The following is a 22,147-nucleotide window of genomic DNA, read 5'->3' as shown; positions in this document are numbered from 1 at the left end:
AGCCAGTGGCGTAACAAACCGTAGGGTATCAGGGGTTTGAAAACGCGCCAAGCCTTGGATAGACTGTTTATTAATGCCAAAAGCACCTCTCGTGGTGCCGCTACATCAGCATAGATGTTGTACATTTTTCTGACAAAAAGGCAACATTTAGTTCAAATATAGAGAAAAACATACTAAAATATTTAATAAATCCTATGCAAGCTTTACAATTATAAATCTATGTTACATGCAGATATCCCTATGTTACATAAAGTTTACAAACGGTTTCAGGCCAAAGTCACATTAATATCTATTTTATTTTTTATAAGAACATTGATAACTTGTACGAACATGAAAATGTGATTTTTTAAATATTTTGGTCCAACTAACATGGTTGTGGCAGGTTACTTAATGCAGTCAGTATGTGCAGTCAAGAATTTAGTAACATAGTTCTGAATTCACCCCAAACAAAATAAAAACGGGAATTCAGAAAATATGGACGTCACAAATAATCACAAAAGTCATGTACCCTGCTAATGTTTCCAAATACCACAGTTTCAAATCAACCAAAATTCGAAAATAAATGACAAGTCGGAGAAATAAATACAAATGATATGTCGGTTACTATACTATTAAATTATTCCATTAGCAGTATACAACAGATTTTTTTCTCGTAGGACCAATTTTCCTAATATACATTTCTTCTAAATTTTATCTAGTTAGTATAGTTTAAAAGTTGCATTTAAGCTTACAAATTTCACAAGTTTCGAAAAAATAACTTTGAAATAAATTCCTTATGGGATTGTCTAAGAATTACAGGAATTATCAAGTGCAACATTACAGTTGAAAAACAGCTAGAGTAGGTATTATGACTGACATACACTACATCACCGAAATCTAATTATTTTTGAGATAAAAAACAGCAGTGTTAAATTTTAGTAGGTTTTTTTTTAGTAAAACTGTAACCATCTTATACATTTTTGTACTTAAATAAATATAAATCACCCATGCTTATATTAAGAGTAATTCCCCCAACAAACTTCCGCCATTTCCACCTGTCAAAAAAATTTTAAATCACAGGATTTACTAGTACCAAACATGAAACGGAAATGAAGTAACATACGCACTCAACAACTATATTTGAATTCAAATCCAAATATAGTTATTGAGAACGTATATTTCGTTACCTGACTTTTCTAGAATTTATACAACCTATATACACGTCATAAATATACATCTATTATTTAAACAATGCAACATGTTTTTGTACTATTCATCATTTTGTATTTGTATGCGGCGCAAATAGCTGAAATTTACTAAGGGACATTACGATAAAAAAATAAACACCAAAAAAATCCGACATTCCATATACAAATGGTTACGTTAGTTAGTTAATTAACAATATACATTAAGATTAACTCACTACGACAGCCTATCACCATATAAATTTCGGTGCGTACACCTCTAATTTCGCTATATATTGACATCAAACTACACCAGTCTTGTGTAACACTAATAATATAGTAAATCTACAAAAGAAAAACCGGAAAATTGTCAAACGGTCGTTTCGAATTTGAATTTTGGGATACTTGAAACGCCGAGAGACACTTTACCGATTTTTCTTTGATTCTATTCTGTAGTGCAGCCTTTAGATCATTAGTAAAAATCTTAAATAGTTTATTACATATCAGATCGGAAGTGATTACATTTTGATATTATAAAATTTGATCTAATCGCAAAACAGAATGAGAAAAACTACAACCAGTTTAAGCGTTTCTATACATAAATATGTGGTAACTAATATAAAAAATAAACCAACCCAATTATAAGCCAGATATATGAGTAATAACACAATTCAATGTATTTTAATCAATTCTATAGAGAGATCTGTTAGTTTTAATTGAGGTAATTTGAATTATTGTGCTTTTTTGCATTTTGATATTACACAGAACGATTCACAATACATTAAATCGCATCATTGTGGCATAATTTACGATAACATACAGGTATTATTGGTTCCAAATTGCCGACAGAGTTTATTCCAAATAGTTGCTAGTTGAGTGTTATCTAGCACTAAAAATACCGAATGATTTTTCGTCTGTCCATAACAACCTGGGACCGATTTTATATGTTTAGAAAGGAGCGAATACAAAATAGTCAAAGGGATTAAAACTAAACTTGTACCAATTACATAGGATAAAAATGCATTACTTGCATATTAAAAGCATATTATGTACAACTAAAGCTGAAAGATTATAATACTGCAGAAATATGCAAACTAACAGTTATACAGATAGGCCAGTCTTTAAACAAAATTGAAATAAACTGAAAGCAAATTCGATGATTATCATACATCAAATGGAAAAATTTGGCAATTGCTACGAGACTACACTAATTCGCTGTGTTATTTCATTTTTTAGTATAAACATTTCACCCTGTGCATTATTAGAAACGAGAAGCAATTACAAACTCAGAGAAAAAGTGAACATCATCGCTAAACATGCCGGTATCACATAATATCAATAATTATTTACAACAAACAAATTTTTATTTGTCCACTATATTTCGTCTGAGATTTTTAAAAATATTCTGCGAGTTACTATAATATTGTTCTGAGAATAAGGCATTATAAAGTCTCAAAACCAACTACGAAAGTGGAATAGAAAGAGTGATACCTACACAAGTCGAGAAACTTTTTTCATCACAGTACACACTTGTCAAAAAATAACAAAAAGGCGGCGATGTCAAGGAACTGAAAGACTGAAAACATCGACATGCATGAAGAAAAATCTACGCAAAAAAAAAAACACCTGATTATTATTGAACATTACCCAAATCTAAGTCTACACAATCCAAAAATATTATTTATTTGTACAACTACCATTAATACTCTACCATCTAGAGTTATAGGTATCGTACTCTAGTCTAAATAAAATATGCCGAAACCCGTAAAAACTATTACCCTAACCAAAAAAAAGTATTTTTTACGAATTTCCACTCTACATTTAGGCAATTATACGTTATATACAATTAAAATGATTTATTAAATATCACAACTATATATGCCGCAACTCTATTGACGTCAATCCCTGTTGAAAAAACATTAAGACAGCTAGTGCACACTGTTAATTTTTTTTGTTTTTTTCTGAAACGTCAAACATAGAGTATACGTCCAAGAGGGTCATACATAATATTAACAGGCACATCAATTGTTTTTATTAACATACCAATAGAATTTTTGATTATTCTTAAACGTCACACAAAAACCCGCTTCAAAACACAAATGACTAGTAAATTTTTTAGTGAATTTTTGGAATTTGTGTCACGTGTAAGAAAATCACTTGACACGATTTTCAAGCTTAACGAAGCTTTCCCACACCTAAAGTAGCAAAACAAAGCGTATCAAATAAATGTGAATCTACCACATTCTGACAGAAAACAAAACCTTAATAAGCATTAAAATAATTATAATAAATATACAATAAAATGCACATAAACTTAGTAACAACTATGTCCTTTAAGTAATTCCATTAGGTCGGATCGAACGCCGCTTCGGCTCCATGGAATTAAATCAAAGTCCAAACAAATATATACAAACTAATAACAAAGTAAATAACTAATTGACTAACATGACAAAATGCTTCAACTATTCATTTTGATATGAAGGCAGTTTGAATGATTTTATGCAATAAATTAACAGAAATTGGACATTACCTCTGCATGAAAATACTATTCTAATAAGTTACTTGTTTTCTTTTTATTTTTTTAAATCCAAATGATTTTTTTGCTAGTATATACATATTGTATTAATCACTTCACGCATTGAATAAAAAATAATAAATTAAAGCTAGTGTATGCCCTTAAAACGAAGAAAAAAGTATACCTTTTATAATACTAGAAATTAAAAAAAATGAGTGAAAAACCTATAACGTGTAACCTCTACGAAATTGATTACAACTTAGCGTTAATATACCTGAATAATTGAGAATAAAAATTGCACAAAAACACTTAAAACAAAAAGATAACATTGCATATTAAAACCGCTACAACCTACCAAAAACACTAAAAAATGACAAATTAGAAACTATGCAATATTACCTCAAACCGATAACGTTTAAAACTAATGACAAATTTACGCTTTGAGGCTTATTCGGCAAACCACAAGCTTGCTGGTTGGTATTGATGACTTTTAGCGGGACTTAAGGGAGCGAATCCGTATGAAGCGGCCGCAACTTGCGACGGAAATTGTAGATGAGCTGGCAATGGATGACTGGTGTGGCTTGCTAGAACTGGACGAGCGCTTGAATGATGAGCTGGAGGAGGCGGCAGGGCGCGACTATAAAAAAAAAAATGTTCAGACATTGAAAATAAAAAAAAAATCCCTAACAATTCTACCAAAAATTAACTAGTTCTTTAGAGTACTCACCCTGTTGGTGCCACTTGATGGGTGGCTGAGAGATAAGCCGGTTGTGCTGTAGTTACATAGACAGGCCTACGATACAATTCGGTCTGATGGTAAAGAGGCTGACCAGCTGCGGCCAGTGGATGTTGCGGTGATAATCGGGGAGCACCAGCGAGTGGCTGGGGCGATAGGTGAGCATTGCTGTGTCTACAACCACACCCATGCATCAATATCATGCTGTTACAACAACAAAATCTGGAAATTTCCAATGTCTTATTATCAACTTTTCTTATAAAAAAAACGGTAACAAATTGGTCACTTATTTTTATGTAAAAACCGAAGATATCAAATTTATAAGCGTTTACGTTTGGAATCCAAAAGCAAATAAATCCAGATTTTGCGTCCACTTTTGTCAAAAATAACCCCTACTCGACCCCTTTACCCTTCTACTTTCCCTTCACACCCACCTATAACTCTGATGTATCGCTTGTGGCGGTCCCCAACTCTTCCCCGGCGCCAACAGATGTTGTTCCCTTGCTACGGCCAGATTATCTCTCGTCGTGTGCGCCGCAGGCGGCTGAATATACTCTTTATGAGTCTGAGTAGGTATATTATACTCCCTCAAACTCACAACAGGCACCGCCGAATGTCTCCTGTGTCCTCCGTGCGAACTCGGATTATGTGCGACAGGAGGCGCCCACGACACTCTCTTATCACTCGACGTGTACACCACCTGATGGTCTTGACTTGAACCGTTACCGTAATAACCTTGAATCGGTTCTTTACACGCCGAACTGCAATGTGATTGCTGCGACATGTTGTAATCGTTCGATCGGTGATATTCAATTCCCGGCTCTTGCTTGGTAGGCACGTTGAGCATACACTCGGATTGGGCTTTTGCTAAAAGACGTTTTTTCTGCGAGACAGAGGCGTAATTCGTGGTCGGAGTTGGCTCGTTTTTGATCAATTGCTGTTGGTAAGTCTGGGACTGACGATGCTAACATTAGGAGAAAAGAAAAAAATATAAAACACAAAAAATTTCAGCTCAATGTCAATAACTACTCCGTATTGAGCTGAAATCGACTATATTGGACATGACCTACCTTTGACGAACTTCGATCTTCATTATCACTATCTGGTACCGAAACACAACTGATGACATTTTTCCTATTGCTGACGTTACTATTGACCCGATTCGATTTTTTCCCCGACGTTCCTTCATCTTCACTATCACTTATAGTGATAACGGAAACGGCCGGTGACGGTGTATCGTTTATAGTGATCGTATGTTGTCTCCCATGCGTTTGCAAATGATGATCGTGAGAATTTACCTGCAATCAATCAAATAATCCTAAACAAAACATAACTATCCCACTTACTTGTTGCCACGAGTTCGGACTATGATTCCTTCGATTATAATTGATCTGTTCTGAAGGCGGTGTACTTTCCTTCACTCTCTTCTTCACCGGACTCAACTGCGTCTGTTCTTTCTTTTCATGTTGCGACCTATGATGCGTTGGCACCATTAAATGATGATGACTATGATGCGAATTCGACTGTTGCATATGATGATTCTTCGAACTCCTTTTACTCGTACCCCACGTGCTTCCCGTATGATCGACAATGGCCGAATTGTAAACTTCCGTCGCAACATCTACCGGTAAAACAGGCCGTTGTTCTTGCAAAATGGCCGACGAATCGACCAAAAGCGGCCTTCCCCATTCAGCCTCAGATAAAAGCGGTTGTTGTATAGCGGCATGTTGTGGTATTTGTTGCCATGATGGGACGATAGCCATTTGTTGCCGATTTGTTGGCCATGACGTCTGCACCGCATTGGTTAGCAGCATTTGTCTTCCAGTGGGCTCGACGACGCTCACTGGGACGTACTGTTGTTGCCCTGGTTGACTGAAAATCGGCTGTTGGATTTGTAAAGGTGGCTGTTGGACCACCGCCACGTGTTTGGCGGGCGAACCGCCCATGCCTTGGTAGCCGGGACATAAAATGCTTGATACGAGTTGGTGTTGGAAAGGATCGGCCCGGCTGCCAGTGGTGTATTGACGACCAACGGTACGGCCGTTATATATTTGGTACTAAAAATTATTAACTAAGAATTGAAAAGTGATGAGATTAACAAGTAACTTACAAGATTATCGTAACCGGACCTATCTCGGACTAGTCTCTGTACTTGATTGGTCAATTGGTTGTTTATTGTGAATGTGACGTTGCCGTTTGAACCCGGCACGAAATTGACGAGAGATGTCGCTTGTTGTGTTGGTTGATGATGCGACCCGGAAGCCGTGCTATTGTAATCGTTACGACGACAAACTTCCATCATTTGAACACTAGCCTTGACATTATTACAATGCGCATAATCAACCAAATGAGCCAATCGGACGAAAGGATGATTTAAAGCTTCGCCAGGAGTCGTTCGTCGCTCCTGAAACACAAAAAAAACATAATTATTTTACATGTCTACAGAAAGACTATCATTTTTTTCTAAAATTTAATCAAGTTCTTTGTCAAGTATACTCTTTATATGAACCAAATGAATATTGCTACCTGGTCCATCGTTAACATCCTCTTCAGCAGATCGATAAACTCCTTCCTGTCCACCTTCTCGGCCAACAATTGCCCCCCTTCCAGATCCGTGGGCACATTAACTTGTCCTATATCGTCCAAACAATTAAAAATATACTTTCTCGCCTCTTTCGACTTGATCCCCGTTTCAGCTTCGTGTTCTTCCGGGGTCTTCAATCTCCAAAATGGATACGTACTATCCATGTCGCGATAGAAAAATTTCGTCGTTTTCGACGCATTGTTCAACATATGTTCGGTCGGTAATCCCTGCGTTTGACTTATGTACCTTATTTGATCGTACTCAGACGATCCTGGATACAGCGGCCATCCTAGAAACAATTCGGCGACGACGCAACCGAGCGACCACATATCGATAGCTTCGCAAAACGGCAAACCGAGAATAATTTCGGGGGCACGATAATAACGTGATTGCAAATAAGTGTTGCACACAGCTTTGCTCACGTGACTTGCGCTGCCAAAATCGATGACCTTGACGCGGTATGGTTGACGGACCGGATCCACCAACATGATGTTCTCCGGCTTGAGATCGGCGTGGATCAAGCCGAGTTGCTAAAAAGTTTTAAACGATTGTTAACGACACTTATTTACTAATCGAAAAGATAGTTACCTTTAATTTTAGCAATGCGGTCAGCACCTGTTGTAAGATAGGCCGGATGTATTTCAGTGGCAGGGGGCTGAATTTATTCTGCTTGAGAAAATCGTAGAGGTTCTGTTCGAGCATTTCGAACACGAGACAAGTATGGTTCTTGTGTTGGAAGCACTCGTAAGCGCGGACGAAATTAAATTCGTCTGCATTTTCTTGACTCAAACGCGACAAAATGCTGACTTCGATTTGACCCTAAAGAAGAGAGGAATTTTCTATATTTCAAAAATTAAAAGAATGAAAAGTATTACCTGTCTGGCGTACGAAGGATGATTTTTGAGTATTTTAATCGCGACAATTTCATTGGTGCCCTTTTTCCAACACTTAACAACTTGTCCAAAAGTTCCCCGTCCAAGAAACTCAAGAACTTCATACTGATTTGCCATCGAATAGAGCACCTCATGTTGTACAAGTTGATAATCTCCATCCGCTCCACTGCCAGAACCTGATTCAAATACAGTCATGTAACCTGCTATTTTAAACAGAATTTTAATTTTACATACGGAGAATTTTGCCACATTTACATAAATAGAGACCTATCTTTGCAACACTTTAACGATACAAGGAACGCTAAATTTCAGACTGTGATTCATTAAGAAAAAAATCGGTATAAACGCTTTTAATTGAGCGCCTACTTAGTGGTAATAAAATCGATTTATTTAAACACAAAACGATATCTCGTTACCAGATTTTTAAAAACACAAAAGGTTAGTCATGAAAATGTTTGTTTTGGTTATTTTTGGTAAGATTAGAATTGTATGTAATCAAATAGTAATGTTATGTAAGGTATTCCTTTGTTTTATTCAAAGAATGACTTGAAAATATCTCAATGATATTTAATGCCCCTCGCTGATTAAATGTACCTACTATTAAAGGCTTAAAGTGCAACTAAGATATCATTAGTCGTTAAATAATACATCCTTATGTTGTTTTCGATTTTCTATATCCTAATATAATTTTAAAATTTGTCAAAAATATTTACATACTTGAATAACATTTGGAAGGCTCAGAAGCCAATCAGTCAAAGTCACAATTTTTCTCAAAATGATTTATGTGGTTCAAATGAAACTGTATCTTGCATTTGGGAATGCACGTAAGACACTACTTTAAGGCATTATCAATTCTCTTTCAACAACGATTTTGTTTTTCACTTTTGCAAGTTTTTTTTTATACAATTTTTTAATGTTTAACTACCTCATTTTTAACATGATTTGACTTACACTGATTGGCTTCTAAACCTTTCAAGTACTGAAAAACTACGTCCTCAAATAATAGTTTTTTTTTTATTTAATTTGACAAATCTGTGACCGTGATTATAATTAGTATTTAAGGTTAACTATAACCTAAAATTTGACACTTAATGTCAAATTATGCAAATAGAGCCTTGACATTTTTAATTTTTTTAAATTTGAAGCATGCAATATTGTTTTTTATTAATCTAGTTAAAAATGATTGACTGAACTACTAAAATCGAACCGAAAACTACTTCAAAGTAAAAAAAAAGTTAAAAAACAGTGTTGATTGTAGATGTTCAAATCAAGCATCTGTCAAATTTCTCTGCACCACAGCACATTTCAGCTCCTAGTTCATTACTTCATCCATCATTGAATGTTGAACGTAGTGTGACCTCAATTACTGTGGCGAGATCTCATTTTGGTATGAATTAAAAAAAAAGGGTTTCATTACATTTTTTCTTACCTTGCGGCTGGGGGTTCGCCCCCGGAGCCGCTGTAACCTTGCTGTGGGCCGTCGTGGTTGCTGAGCTGCTGCAATCTGTATTGGAAATAGCCTCGCCGCTATCACCATTACCTTCCTGCGACCAGGCTTTACGCTGCAATAGCATTTCGGAAACAAAATCAATCAATTAAAAAATCATGTGACACATTTTTGACGTTTTATTTTCTCTCATACAAAAACAATAATTTGTTTTGGCATAATTGGCAGCCTCTCACCTTTTGGCCGCAGCGCTGGTACGTATCTATAAGTTTGATAGTCGATGCGCGTACAAACGGTTGCTGACTACTCGGACTTGCATTGTTTAAGTCAGTTTGACTAAAATTAGTCACTGCATACACTGACTCTTGGGGCACGAAAGATGGATCGGCTGTTGGATTGCTGTTAGTACTGTTGCTGTTGATGGTATTGTCGACGTTGCTGTAGTGCTCTGATTTACGTTTTTTTGTTTGCACCGCCCCGCTGCTGCTGCTGCTGAACATGTCATGCATTCCCTAAAAATAAAAAAAAATCGATTACGATCTAGTACTTGAAGCTACAGCAATAGTAAATTGTAAAATTTGCTTTGCTTCAAATTGACATTTAAAATACTTAATTTTTTCTTCGAATTCCTACATTTAACAATAAAAAATTGTTTTAAATTGAAAATAGCCACATTTCGGAAACTATTTCTCTCGTTTCTTCTTGCGCCAGTCTATCCAAACATCGTATTTGCCAACGAGTTATTTCAAGCGCAAAATCAAAACAGTTAAAAATTTATTTTGAATCTGCCAGCAAAACATGGATTTTTTACAATTTGTTACAAACCTATCATTTACCTTTGTGACGCATGTTTTTAGTTTTCTCTAAATTATACAGATGACCAAACAAGGTTATAATTTTATACTAGTCGGCCGCGAAAACTTGGTCGACTTATCTTAATTTGACAAGTATGACAGTTTTTCATGGCCGTTTAAATACCTAGGCAAAATGATAAGTCAGAAGCTGTTTCCCCACCCCAAAATTATACTTTTGGGACAAACATTCCGTCACGTTGTGTACACTTTTGTTATTAATTTTAAATTAGTACATTAAATGGTTCTTTTTTTTTGAACATGAGTCAGGTGTTTTGACAATGGCACGTCCTTTTACGGTCGCAGTTGAAACGCGTCACGAAATAAATAAATATTTTAGCAAAAAGCAAAGTTGCCAATTGAATTGCCGACATGTGTTTTCGGCCATAAAATCCGTTCCAAACTTATATTTGGCATAATAAAAAATTCTGTTTACTTTTTCTTAATCTTTATAATAATCCATGTGACGCATTTTGAATCGATAGCATCTGCGAAGATAATTTTACAATTACGCATTAGTTCACGCTTTCTTCATTTTCAGTGTCGTGCGTCTAATTGGAACAGATTTCTAATATAAATTTAAAATACTACACGAAGCAAATAAGAGGAATTGCTCCAAAAAATCTTATCTTCATGCATTCAAGTTATAAACATCTCGACAACAACATAACAATACTTATTGATTTTATTATCACTCTATTATCGGAAAACGACTATAAAACAATACTAATCAACCCGTATAGACACAATTTGTCGTAAAAATGTTATTGACGGCGCTGTAATGTTTGTTATTCAATCAACAAATTCAATCTTGCGCTTTATGTCGTTTGGGAAAGTTGATATTTTCCAAATAGTTCATTTCATTATTTCGTATTTATTCTGACCAAGATATAGGACGAAGAAATTTCAACATGAGTGGCATGTATCAATTATTCAATTCTATTATCAACAATATCGATTTATTTCGAAAAGTTAATTGAAAACGTGCCCACAATAAATAAATTATGCACGTCCCTGAACAAATCCCAAATCTTTTCACAGTTGCTACAGTTGTACAGTGGCGTAGTTTGCAAAAGTAATTCTTTAGTGGGATTTTACACGACACAACAAACTCATTAATCATCAGATTTGAATATCTAACGGTTTATGGCAAAATGTTGTCATCGTCACTGACACGTCGATCCGTTTCCCTGCAAAAACTTTACGGACAGTAAAAAACTTCCAGTACATATTAATATGTACTGTCTGTCAAATGTGATACGACGGTTGGCGGTGAAAACAAGTATTCTTGACAGTTATTACAGAGCTAACTTTACCAAGAATTTAAGAAATAAAATGTTTAATTCAAATAAATTTTTACATAACAAAATCAACGAAACACATCGAGTTCGGCTTTTAAACTCGTTGTATAATCCCGCTTGAGCCCATTTTTACTATTTTGTGATGATAGGTATGTATATAAACGACGAAAAACATACAATAATTTGGAGGTTGCAATAAGAAAGTGGTTTCATTTGAGGTAGCGTCACGTTACACTCAAAGTTAATTAATTACGTTTCAGACTCGCTATTGCTTTTTTATCTTTTAATTAAGTTTCAAGTGTAACAAATTGGAATAAATGCAAGACGTCCGGAGCAAGAAAAATAATTTGCAACCAAATTTGAATTGCAATTGCCGCGTCGCCGATAAATGCAAATGAAAACAATTTTGTTTTTCGAGTCTTATGTCCGCATAATGAAATACCTAAATATTTTGTTATCTGTTGTTGATAGTAAATGTGTTATTAGGTAAAAAAATACGCAGTTAACACGTGTTAAAAGCTCATTATATTATCACATTCTGTAACGATTCGGGGCCACGTTTTCGTAAATAGAGTCGACTCTGCCACAAATTTATTGGCAATTTCTTCGCCTCGTCAAAAATAACGTTTCTATGTCAATTATTTCTCGAGTAAACAGACTCGTTATTCAACTTGGCAATTCCGCTGCATCTTACAACACATGTTTGGAAAAAAATGAACTTTTCTGATATTTCCCACGAGGAATGCAGCAACAAGTCTAGCTAAAAATAACGTAATAAGAAAACCGAGTCATGTTTCATCGGGGGCCTCCCATTATATCGAACTCAAATTCAATCTGAGCCAAGCAATTCCCGGTGGCTTACGCAACGCGCAATTGTTTTCGTGTCTCTCCATATGGGGGCTGCGGCAGCAAGCGCGTAATTGCCTCGGCGTCGCGACGCTTATCGCCGCCGTCATATTAAATATAACCGTGGAGGTGGTTTTTACCTCTCTATCCTCCTTTCTTGGGCAAACAGCTCAACTTTCATACTGACATACGGACAAAGAGGTCCTTCAAAACCCAGCCATCTTGGAATCGCCGCCTCGATTCAGTTTGTTTACAAACGGATTTTTCGTGTCCTCACCACCGCCCGGCACATATCACACCCTCGCACGCAAACACAGGCATCTTCTGCACGATTAGAAACCAAATTTGATCACTTGGGCCGCACTATTACACCATATTTCGCGTTTTTCTTCATGCTGTGCCACACACGTCCACTTTCAAGAATCTACGTATTCGTTCTAGTTAGCACATCGTCCGCCAGAGGCGCTGACTCAACACAAATTGGGGACGAAAATCGAATGGTTAAATGGGTTGGCGGTCATTTTTTGCGTATTTCTACGTACAGTTCCACGAATTTGAACGAAATTAACTCACAGCGAAAGCCAACTCGCCTTTGAAGAATTTTGCAACCGATCTGCAACTGTTGCAACACCAAAAACAATCGAGCAACAAGTGCCGTCCCGCCCCTGTCACTTTGATCAAATTTTAACCAAATTAGGATACGAAAGAAGCAAACTTTCAGTTCGAAATTCGGTGGTTTTTTATTAAGTGCGTAGTTACGGGACGAAAAATGCACTTTCACAATTCACAGTAACGCGAAGACGAGTAAAAATTGTGTCAGCGCGGAGCTGCAGCTCCAGAAAATTGTAATTTTAGAGCGACGTGACGAATGGAATACGCCTGCTCGGTGGATAACCCACCTTACACCGCGTCATCGGGGTTGTCTACACTGACGTCATGATGACTCATAAAGAGGAATTCCCTGTGTGTAAAATCGAAAATATAACTCCTTATCTTCAAAACATTACACAGTACAAGATTGCTCAATATTCGCCATGAAAACGAGCAAAATGAATAATTGTCTTATCTTTTTTAACAAGGGTCCAATAATGTTCAAATAGCTGAAATAATAAGTTTGATTAAACTGCAAATATTACTAAAATCAAGTACAAATATTAAACCAATTTATTTACTTTATTATAATATTTTTTCTTGTTATTTTATTAAATAAAATTGATTTCTATCTATTTAGTATTCTTTAATTTATTGAGCGCTCCGGGTACCCGATTTGTTAAAAAAATATCTGTCACTTCCAGATTTTGCCTTAAAACATTTATTCAAACATTTAAAACAAAACAGTAATATGTAACCGTATAACAGTAATATTTAACCAAGATTAAGTACAGAATGATTCAACAAAAATATTGTGACCATTTCTTAAATAACTTATAAACCTTTGACTGTTAGATATTTCATTTTGTCTACGTCTTCGATTGTTAGAATTATTGCAGTTTTATTTATAATGAAAAATCTAGAATTCTAGACATCCTTACTGATTCACACTATAGGTATTATAAAAAGCCTAACAAGTTTTCGTCTTATTGTAAAATGTTGTTGAATATTCTCCCTTTAGAAAATGACTCCATTTAGAAAACTATATTATAGTTACATTGAGTCGTTTTGTAAAAGACTGAAAAACATTATTTTAGCAGATATCAATTTCTATTGTAGTTAGATAATCTAATCTATTAAAAAAAACAAATTCAAATGTTAAACGTTTTTAATGAATATAAAAAGAAACATATTTCAAGAAAACAAATAAATTTTTCTAATTTGCGTTTATAATACGCTTATTAACGTCTCCAGTAGGAATCGTTTATAGCTAAAAGCACACTGTACTTTAATGAATTTAGGGTTATTTAGTTTTTGGATGCCGCTTCTGACTTGTCAGGTAACAAATTTTACGTTGTTGCTTCGGCAATTTCGCGAATTTCGGGCGGAGTGCAAACTAAATTTTGTTTCTCATATTTTATTTATTATTATGTTGTAACACTAATAACTAATAATTTGTAAATTTGATTTTTAATGACAGACGGCAGAAATGACTCAAAAAAACAGGTGGGCGCCTACGGCTCGTTTTCTAACTTGGGATTCGTGCGCCAAATCAAATCATAAAACTTGTTCTTTAATATACTATTTCCTAACAATTTCATCGTACAGTTGCGCAATTAAAATTTCGGGCAGTATTGTCATTTTCATAATGTAAACTCTAAAACAACCTTTACACATTAATAACCTCATTTTTTACACTTGTCATGTTTATGTCATTTTGACTTAAAAAATAGCGTCACTGACAGACAAGTTTAATTGTCAAATGTCATGATGACAGAAAAAGGTAGTTAACAGTGAAATTTTTGAAGTGACAGAAAAATACTGCCCGAAATTTTAATTCCGTAGCTGTACATCACAAATATTTTTGAGTAAAAATAGGTCTTTCGGTTTTTGTAATTTTTATCCTGACAACTAGAGAAAAAATGACAACAAATCAAAGTAATTTATTGAATTTATACATATAAAAACATATACCTACTGCTGACATTATTGTTTCAGAAATTGACGTTAAAAAATTTCAACTAAAACTTTCAAATTTTAGTTTCAAACATCAATCATAATGACAATCATACGTGGCTTACATTGACATTTTTTGAACTGACATAAATTTGATGTCCAAAATTGCGTGTTCACAATTGTGGACGCGAGGTCATCATGTGCGATGTTTTATTAGAATTCAAAAGGCGACTGGATCAAATTTTGTCTTTTAATATTAAGACATATGTATATAAACGTCACAACAATCCCTAAATCCATTTAAATGCAAATTTTTGTTTAAAACGGATTAAAAGATTAAATCACAAAAAATAGTATAAAAAACTCGTATCATATAAGACTTTGAAGCACTCATTTATTAAAATAGCTCTTGGCTACGCCACTCGTTTTTTAAACTTAAATTCGTGCTTCAAGATTGGTCTTATGAAACTTGTTTTTTTAATATACGATCAAAGTACTCGTAGCATTCGGATTTTTTAACATCATTCGACTTCCCGAAATATTTTACATGCGTATAGTTTAAAATTTTTCGATTTCAGCTGTAGTTTCACCGGAAACCACTTATGTGAATCTTAGTTTTTATGTTTAATATTGTTCCGTCGTAAACAAAACCGGTGTTGTGTCCCCGCAGGGTGGCATCCACTCTTCAGATAAGATTCAAACCTCCATAAAGGCTTGTTTTACGTCACGTCAATCACGTGTCAGTGAAAAATGTCTGTTTTTAAGTATCCTACAATCCCGCAGCTGACAAATCTGCACTAATTAAACGACATAATAGTCGATATATTGAAAAGCAACCCTTCCGGATCTTAATTACGGTAGTTTATGTCGATTTTGAAAAGCCGATCGCGTGCCCTACGCTTGATTATTGTTGTATTCAAACCACTAATTAGAGTGGAAATTGATATGCGGAAAGGGCACGTGGCCACAACAGGAAATAGAAATCAAATCGAAATGATATTTGGGGTTGAAAAATAAATAAAAATTGATACTTACCGTTAGGAAATTGATGAAATCGTCGATGATAGAGAGACACATAGGTGGTCAAGTAGAGAGTAAGTCTAAACGAGACTAATTAGCAAAGTATTTGCCAAAGTTGTGGCGCCTTGTACATTTTGGGATTAGAGAAATCTGATAAGGGAAGGGTAAAAATACTCCGAGATGAGAAGAAAATATTCAGATAACATGAATGTGATCTTAAATTAGTCACAGAAAAATTATTATACCTATATTGAATAATCAACAAGAAAATTCTACACTAAAATTCTAAAATATGTTCGTCAATTGCAATTTAATTGTCCAAGCCTGAGACCGGCACCAGAAGTCGTAAAATATTCTGCGAATCGGTGCCTCGCATTGTGTCTAAATGGCTGGAGACCGCCCTAAAGCCATCGATGACAGTAAAAACTCAAGACGTAACGGATAGTCTCCAGACAGGGGTGCTCTTGTGATCGGTCCAGACGTTCATCTAGTCGAAGTGAAGCAAGTGCTATGGCAGTGTTAAAAATACTTTTCTTATTTTTACTTCACATTTGGGCCCCGAATTGTAAGTAAATTCATTTACTATTACTTTGTAATTAGTAATATTGGCAATAGCACTTAATTGCAAAAATTTAAAATATTTTTCGTGTTTTAGCGGTTTTTTGCGAACCGACTGAAGATTATTATTACTCAATGGAGGATGAGCCAAATTCGGTTAATTTTACACACGTGCGTGCGAAAAAATTGAGCGGGAATGTCCAGTTAACGTCACTTGAAGTGTTGCCTACAGATATGTTAAACAATGGCTTTGAGAAAGTCGAAGAGACCACCAAAGTAATATCCAGTGTAAATAAACACATTGGAACAATCATCGAAAATCAACAACAAGACTCTTTATTGTCCGAAGTTAGGACAAAAGTTCCGACAGATGGTCTGGAACCGCTCGGTTTGATGGATGTTTTTAACGACACATCTGGCACTTTGCCCGATCAGACCACTACAGAAAAACTAATCACTGACACTCCATTAAATTCAGAGATCACTGAAAAATTTCAAGATTGGGTTTCAGGTGATTTGAGTTTAATTTCGACGGTTAGAAATGAAAGAATTAATTCAGTGTATGATGAGAGAGTTTCTTCGAAAAGTAATAAATCTTTTAGTGGAGAGATTTCAGGGAGTGAAGAAATTGAGAATTTGTCGACGTTTTTGGTTGTTGATGAAGAATTGCTAAATGAACATAATGAAGAGGAGGATGTTGAGGGGGAGTTTGAAGACATTAGGAATATTTTGAGAGACTATGAAGAAAGTGAAGAAAAGTCGACGACTAAAGAACATGACAAAACCGAAATTGTGACCCAAAAAATTACTACAGAAAGTATAACAAATTTCACAGAAGAAAAAGAAGACAAGGCAGTTTCAACATCTTCAACTTTTACAACTGATGAAAGTTTCACATCACAAAACAATGAAGCTTTGAAACAAACTACTGTTTGGACCAAATTCGACGGATATAAAGAAACAACTACAGAATTTTCCACACGTTTATGGGAAGACATTTTTACAGAAAAACATAATGAAATGACACAAAAAGAAGAAAATTCTGCAACTGCCACATACAGCACAACTGATGATTTTTTTAACACAGTAACAGAGAATTTAGAAAATAGCATTACAACTACTGTAAATAAATTTGAAGAAAATAATGCGTCAACGTATCAAGAAACTACAACACAATTTGAAAAAAATGAAGATTTTTATACTATTAATATGGAAAACGAAGAAAGAGCGATTGACAATTTTCTAAACACAAAAACTGAAAATATTACATCGGTTTTAAAGAAATTTGAACAAAATGAAGCATGGACATTATCAACAGAATTTTCTACAACAGTTTATGAAAACGGTAGAGAAAAAATTTTTGACATTAATAGAAGAAATGAAGAAGGTATGTCCACTGAAATTACTACAGAAGTCGTAGAAAATATTACGTCAGTTTTAAAGAACCTTGAAGAAACTGAAGTATCAACAGCTATGACAGAATTTACCACAACAATTTTTACAAAAAATTTCAGGGATTTTAACATTAACAGAACCGTTGAAATTTTACCAGAAAAACAAATTCAAATTGTGCAAAATGAAAAGAGGAATTTGGCAACTACACTTCTTTATGAAAAAGAATTAGAAGAAATTATTGATGACATTACAACGACATTGAATAAATATGAAGAAAATTACGTTTTAAGTTATGAAAAAACAACAACACAATTTGCAACTACCGATTTTGAAGAACGAAAAATCTTTGACACTACCACACAAAATGAAAAAATCCTTGCCACTGAAATAGTAACCATTTCTAACGAAAAACAAATTTTAGCGACAGATAAAACTAAAGATCTGCTTGTAATTAAGGAAAAGGAAGAAACCCATATTTTGACAGAAGATTGTAAAGAAAACTTAGAAAAAGAATTTAAAAATAAAGATGAAATAACTAAGGATGAAAATCTTGAGGGAAGTCCAAATTTAGAAAAAACTACGACGGAAATACAAGTAGTAAGCAACACCATAGAAGAAGAAATAAGCAATAACTCAAGTGAAGAAACTGTAGAATTTTTATCAACAACAAATTTTCCCAAAGAAATGCTTTCTACAACTACTGAAGAAACAAAAAATGAAGACTTCAACCCAGTTTCCACTTCCACCAATACGACTGAAAATGAAGTAAAGGAAGATTTCTTGAATTATGTAACATCAGGAATTTCAAGATTTTTCGGATCTTTTTTCGACTCAACAGAAAAACAATTTGAGAAAAAAATTTTAGCTAATGAAGACACTAAAAACACGTTAGAAGGTCAAAATAACGATATTTTCTATGAAGATGAAACTAAAAAAATTGTAGAAGAAGATGATAAACTGAGTCACTTCAATCAATTAGAAGTTGAAGAAACATACAGAAATTTGAATAAGTTTGAAGAAGAAAGTACAATAAAAACTGCAATTACGACAAACTTAAATTTAGATGATTTTAAATCCTACTCAAAATCACCTCAATTGCCCTCAAAGGCCGACAGTTTGATCAATTCTTTAGAAGCACCTCAGCTGAAGCTAAAAATCAACGATCAAGAAACGAAAGTTATTATCAAAATCATCACAAACGTAAGCAACTTTCTGATTTATTTATAGATTTATTCTCAAATCGTGCTTTCAGGACTCGAGCTTGTACATCCCTTCAAGTGCCCTTGTCACCTTTCCATCCCCAAACACCGTCAACATCACATGGAAATCTTCATCATTTCAAAACAATTCTCTACAATTCGTTATGGGAAACTCTCTCCGACTCGTTATTGTCAAAGGTAAATTTCACACAGCTGCCGATCTAAATATAAATCGATATTTTTAGGTACCGAAATGTACATCCACCAGACACTTATCCACGAAAATAAATTTGATGTTGACACAAACTTAATCACTCTAGATGACGACGTCCAGATTTATTTCTCTAATTGGGATATATTGAGATTAGATCACAGAATCATGACCGAATTTTCGGAAATGACAAGTGCGAAGACAAATTTGGCGGCTAAGATTACAGGAGGGTGTGTGGGGGCGTTTTTGGTAATCGCAGGTGTAGTCTATTTTGTTATTAAGAAGTTGAGAGGAAAGAAACTGAACTTTAAACCCAACAATGAAGAGGCATAGTTCATTGTTATGCAAACCAAAGAATTTTATCTTTGTAGACAAATATTTACTTAAATCACTTTATTGTATATAAAAACTTCTTTTTTATTAATACATTTTTATAATTACTTTCTATTCTCATTTAATAACCGATACATCTGCCATTATTCAATGAAATTACACCTTTTAAAAGTGTTGAGCACGAACAGCTGAAATTCTGTAACCCATCGGTCTAATTTAATAATACTCCCAACTCGTGCCATACAGTTTCATAATTATCACCTGCCTGAAATGATGATCCAGATGTAACAAATATCATAATATCCCAAAAACATCTGTTTTATTTTTTATCCAAAACTCAAATTATTGCGATGATGATGGGTCGATAAGCGAGTCATGTCACCCCCGACATGTAAAAAGGGTAAAAATTAATTAGTCATTTGCAAAAATTAGAATTAACTCCATCACACAATTCTGAAAGCAATTTTGCATTAAAACAGAATAGGGTATAAAACTTCTACCTTCAACAAATAATAAGAAAAAATGCAAACTCGTCCATTTTGACCGTTGGAAATGTGAAATAAAATTTTTACACCGGACACATTAAAAATTAGTCGAATGTAACGATTAAAAGTATTGGGGCGCACCCACTATATGGGAAAAAGCTCTAAATTCGCCCTTCATTTCCTCTTTAACACGTTTCAGTCAGTACCTACCTGTTTTAGTCTCAAATATGGTAAATTTATTACATAATGTAATGAATGCCATAAATTTTATGGGCGTGGGAAATGGGGGGCAAAGCGCCTCTAAAGCCACCCTTCAGTTTCAATCTTTACGAAAATCCAACTTTGTTTAGTTTCTAACTTCGTAAAATAAAAAATAAGTTCAAAAATAATGTTTTAGTGTATTACTGGTGGCCTATGTGCGCATTTAAAATTCATTAAAAATCTTAGAAGATAGATTTATTTGCCACTGGTGCTTTGTAATCCAATTTTTAATCAATTTTGAGTGTTTTGAAGTTAAAAAATTAAATAATAAAGACTTAGATTAGCTCTGTTGATTCTTCAGGTGGACGAACTGTTGACAATGTTGACATTGCACATATCCTCCTGTAATCACTTGTAATTACACGTCTGTGTAATTTTTAATGGGAATAGTTGATTCCTCCCGTGGTGTACGTTATGGTGGATGATTGTAACCGTCATCGGCAGGGAAGTGTGACGACACTCGCCCGTACTTTACCGGAATATAACATCCTGTCTCTCATTAGAGGCCACTATAGGATCAAAAATTCAAATCCTTCAACGGCCACTAAAATAATTAAATCTAAAAAAATGCTCACAACCCATAATTTGGCGAGTAACGAATACAATAGGCACGGATTTAAACCGAGATTTTTTCTACCAGTGACGGTTACAACTCCCACGCTGAAACTCTAACCCCTTTGAAGTTCTCCTCTGGTTGAATCTTGTCTCAAAATAATTAATTTGCCAGTGAGTGGGTTAAAATCGACTTTAAACGTTTTTGACGCTGTTTTTCTACGCCACGATGCACACAATTTTCCTCAAGTCGCGCTTGCTTGACCGCGACAGGTGCTAGGACAAGATATTTAAGGATTTGATTTGATTTCGAAAGAAAAAATGTTGTTGGAACTATAGCTAATTTGCGTAATTGCCGGCCCGAGCTGAGTAATTATATTGAGAGATGAGGTCGGAAACTGTCCACAAAGTGTTGTTAGGCTTTGTTGGGTGATGATATGAAACTTAAACAGAGACTTCCGACAAAGTAATTGTTAGGAAACATCCAATTCCACGTGGAGCTGCCGCGATCTGTGTTTAATTAGACGGTGCTTCTTCCGCCGTTTTATCTTTTAAGATTGTGTACACACATAGTAAAAAAAAGTCTTTTTTAAAGAATTTAGAACGTAGGGTTTGTGCGTTATAACATTTTTAATGTCAAAGTTTACGATTATTCGAATAATAAGAGTGCAACAATTTAACAATGGCTTAGATAAATAGATAAAAATGTTGGGATTTTTTGTGTTTTGTGCAAACAAACAAGTATGCATTATGATTATGAAATAATGTTTCTATCTTAACGACTGTTTATTTTTCTGTGGGTTTACTCATTTCATTTCTCCTGAACACAAATAATGGTAAATGATTTTTTTTCTCACAAACCTTACCTACTAAAAATCTTTTTTGAAAATTAAATCACAATGTTGCAACTGGAATTTTGAAAATTATTTGTTTTTTGAAATATTGTGTCGCCCAACTTTACAAGCCAAAGTGATAAAATAAAAATAAAAAAAGAAACAACAAAAATCAGTAAACTTCAAGAAAATGTTTTCATTAAATAATATTTAAAACAAAGTTTTCACCATAATTTTTACATAAATAAATTATAAGAAAGAAAAAATTTAATCAACTTTATAGTGAGTGTATTTAGAACTTGTCGTAATAAATAACTCCAAGGCTCTTTGCATGATACTTGTATACCTATCTATATTTGCTATCTAAGATAATTGGTAATGAGTTTGCTGTAGAGACAGGAAATGAATGCAAAAATA

General features: G+C 34.5%; 2 protein-coding genes across 6 annotated transcripts; one reads left to right on the top strand and one right to left on the bottom strand.

The window, feature by feature from the left end:
* Positions 1 to 52: 52 nt before the first annotated feature.
* LOC123006036 (homeodomain-interacting protein kinase 2) lies at positions 53 to 13,133 on the bottom strand. 5 transcript variants are annotated; one of them, XM_044400190.1, is made up of 13 exons: positions 12,477 to 13,131; positions 9,575 to 9,850; positions 9,309 to 9,453; positions 7,874 to 8,067; positions 7,587 to 7,817; positions 6,938 to 7,528; positions 6,525 to 6,818; positions 5,761 to 6,471; positions 5,485 to 5,712; positions 5,013 to 5,378; positions 4,849 to 4,958; positions 4,406 to 4,588; positions 53 to 4,315 (listed from the first exon to the last, which is right to left on the bottom strand). In XM_044400190.1, the coding sequence occupies exons 2-13, from the start codon at positions 9,845 to 9,847 to the stop codon at positions 4,126 to 4,128; spliced, it is 3,516 nt and encodes a 1,171-aa protein (XP_044256125.1). In that variant the 5' UTR covers positions 9,848 to 9,850; positions 12,477 to 13,131; the 3' UTR covers positions 53 to 4,125. The 5 variants fall into 5 exon arrangements, with proteins under 5 accessions (XP_044256125.1, XP_044256123.1, XP_044256121.1 ...); XM_044400188.1 differs by having other exon boundaries at positions 4,849 to 5,369; positions 12,477 to 13,133; XM_044400186.1 differs by having other exon boundaries at positions 4,849 to 5,378; positions 12,477 to 13,130.
* A 3,187-nt stretch (positions 13,134 to 16,320) lies between these two features.
* LOC123005406 (myb-like protein X) lies at positions 16,321 to 19,706 on the top strand. Its single transcript, XM_044399136.1, has 4 exons — positions 16,321 to 16,468; positions 16,559 to 19,056; positions 19,109 to 19,253; positions 19,301 to 19,706. The coding sequence occupies exons 1-4, from the start codon at positions 16,414 to 16,416 to the stop codon at positions 19,597 to 19,599; spliced, it is 2,997 nt and encodes a 998-aa protein (XP_044255071.1). The 5' UTR covers positions 16,321 to 16,413; the 3' UTR covers positions 19,600 to 19,706.
* The last annotated feature ends 2,441 nt before the right edge of the window (positions 19,707 to 22,147 follow it).

This window comes from Tribolium madens, unplaced genomic scaffold (genome assembly GCF_015345945.1).
Source record: "Tribolium madens isolate multiple individuals breed KSU strain unplaced genomic scaffold, Tmad_KSU_1.1 Scaffold_20;HRSCAF=117;Tcas5.2_LG4, whole genome shotgun sequence".
NCBI lineage: Eukaryota > Metazoa > Arthropoda > Insecta > Coleoptera > Tenebrionidae > Tribolium > Tribolium madens.
The sequence above is the reverse complement of the archived record's forward strand: the minus strand, read 5'-3'. Positions and strand labels throughout refer to the sequence as shown.

What these genes read in the sequence shown, in the direction of transcription:
- LOC123006036 (XM_044400186.1), bottom strand. Translation starts at nt 9,847, where the DNA reads ATGCATGACATGTTCAGCAGCAGCAGCAGCGGGGCGGTGCAAACAAAA. An exon ending in GCCGCAAGGTAAGAAAAAAT is followed by an intron (nt 8,068 to 9,308) that starts GTAATGAAACCC and finishes TATTTGAATCAG; the next exon opens with GTTCTGGCAGTGGAGCGGAT. An exon ending in GTCCGAACTCGTGGCAACAA is followed by an intron (nt 5,713 to 5,760) that starts GTAAGTGGGATA and finishes GATTGATTGCAG; the next exon opens with GTAAATTCTCACGATCATCA.
- LOC123005406 (XM_044399136.1), top strand. Translation starts at nt 16,414, where the DNA reads ATGGCAGTGTTAAAAATACTTTTCTTATTTTTACTTCACATTTGGGCC. An exon ending in TCACATTTGGGCCCCGAATT is followed by an intron (nt 16,469 to 16,558) that starts GTAAGTAAATTC and finishes TTCGTGTTTTAG; the next exon opens with CGGTTTTTTGCGAACCGACT. An exon ending in TTATCAAAATCATCACAAAC is followed by an intron (nt 19,057 to 19,108) that starts GTAAGCAACTTT and finishes TCGTGCTTTCAG; the next exon opens with GACTCGAGCTTGTACATCCC.